We start from the raw sequence: 1,884 nt of genomic DNA on the forward strand, positions 1-1,884 counted from the left end.
GGTTTTTAAAAGTAACTAGTTGTTATTCTTATTATTTTTATGTAATAGATTAGTTTTAGATTAGATTTATTTTATGAAAAATGTAACAAGATGAAGATGGAGGTCGTTTCTTGAAGAACCATAGAGACCCACGGTTTTATAAAATTTATAAAAGTTTATAACTTTTATAAAAGGTTTTATAAAATTACAACAAAGTTGGTTGTCATTGCAAGTGCGAGCCTGAAGATCACATGAAGAACAAGCTGTAATATTTTGTCCCTTTGTCCCTTAGGAAAGGACTTGACACTTTTGTGTTGGCTCACAAATGTGTTATATAGCTAAGGCTTGTTTATGTCAAATGCATGTTTGTGTTGTTTAGTTTTCAAGTAAATATTTTGTGTGGTTCATAATTTAGTTTTTCACAAACTCAAACTATTTTTTGGACAAAATAAACATCACATGGAGTTTAGATTTCAAAATGTAAAATATGGACATTAGATGTAACATATTTTAGCCATAAAAATATAACCGGTTTTATAAAAAATGTTAATTACAACAACTTTTGAAATATTAAATTATTGTTGTAAAAATAATGTTTTTATAACTTATTCAAACTCCAAAGTACTATTTAATGAAATGAAGTTTTATTAAACAATATTAAAAGGGTTCTACATGGCTCAAACACAGACTTAATACTAGTTATTAATTTTAAAATTGAACCAAGCCAAAATATAATAAAAAATGGGTTTTTTTTATAAGAACCTTAAAAGTGATTTTTAGAAAACTGATACCATGACATATTGGATGCATGCAATTGTCATGATATCACATGTTTTAAATAGAATAATAAAACATTCAAATCCCTTTTTTCAAAACGCAATTCTATGCCATCAAATTTTAGAAACATTTACACGTCACTTGTATAATCCTATTGGGATAAAGGACACCTAACCATTAGTATTATCTTTTTATGGCCAAAGTATTTTTGCAATTTCTATAACCAAGTTATAGGCCAATTGTACAAGTTTTTCTAATTGGATGACTTAATTGGAAACCTCTTGTGATAAAGGTCACCTAAGCAAGAGTGTTCCAAGGAATAGATGAGACCAAACATGTCAAATTAACAAATGGATTGTTAAGGGTCTCATAAATCTAGGAATTACAAATGGTGTAATTAATACAAGTTATTTACCTTGTTGAAATTGGGTAAATGAGATAAAGGATACTTAACCATTTATTTGATTTGTAACTTGGATCATAGACTTTAAATAAATAATGTTTTTGGAAACAAAAGGGTACTATTATTTAAAGAATTAAATACTAAATGAAAACTTTGTTAAACTTTTGTGGGTGGCTCCACCAATTACTGTAACACATCACCCAATGAACATTCAGTCAATTCTTGACAAAGAAAAACTCAACCACTCCAACTTTTTGGACTGGCACATAAATTTAAGAATCGTTTTGAAACAAGAAAAGAAAGACTATGTCCTTGAAAACCAAACTTCTGATGAACCACCTACTCTCCCAAAGGTTGCACATGATGCATGGCCAAAGCATGTAGATGATTCACTAGATGTTTCATGTCTCATGCTTGCCTCTATGGTTCCCGATCTTCAGCTGGATCTAGAACACAACACTGCCTTTGACATGATTGAACATCTCAAGGAGATGTTTGGAAAACAAGCTTGAACCGCAAGGTTTGACATTGTGAGAGCACTTTAAGCCATGAAAATGGAGGAGAATGGGAATGTGAGCACACGTGCTCTCAAGATTAAAAGCTACATGGATCAATTAGAGAGAGTAGGCTCTCCATATCCACAAGACTTGGCTATAGATATCATCCTGAACTATTTGCCAAATCCTTACAATGCTTTCATCATGAACTATAACATGAATGGGTGC

The 1,884-nt window shown here is 30.9% G+C and overlaps 1 protein-coding gene across 1 annotated transcript; it reads left to right on the forward strand.

The window, feature by feature from the left end:
* The first annotated feature begins 1,362 nt into the window (after window positions 1–1,362).
* On the forward strand, window positions 1,363–1,671 carry LOC145066624 (uncharacterized). Its single transcript, XM_079013912.1, has one exon. It carries the CDS (start codon window positions 1,363–1,365, stop codon window positions 1,669–1,671), a length of 309 nt encoding a protein of 102 aa, XP_078870038.1.
* Window positions 1,672–1,884: the final 213 nt, after the last annotated feature.

This window comes from Lactuca serriola, chromosome 8, assembly GCF_051521515.1.
Source record: "Lactuca serriola cultivar US96UC23 chromosome 8, Lser_US96UC23_V15, whole genome shotgun sequence".
NCBI lineage: Eukaryota > Viridiplantae > Streptophyta > Magnoliopsida > Asterales > Asteraceae > Lactuca > Lactuca serriola.

Excerpts from the sequence above, each read along its gene's own strand:
- LOC145066624 (XM_079013912.1), top strand. The coding sequence starts at position 1,363 with ATGAACATTCAGTCAATTCTTGACAAAGAAAAACTCAACCACTCCAAC.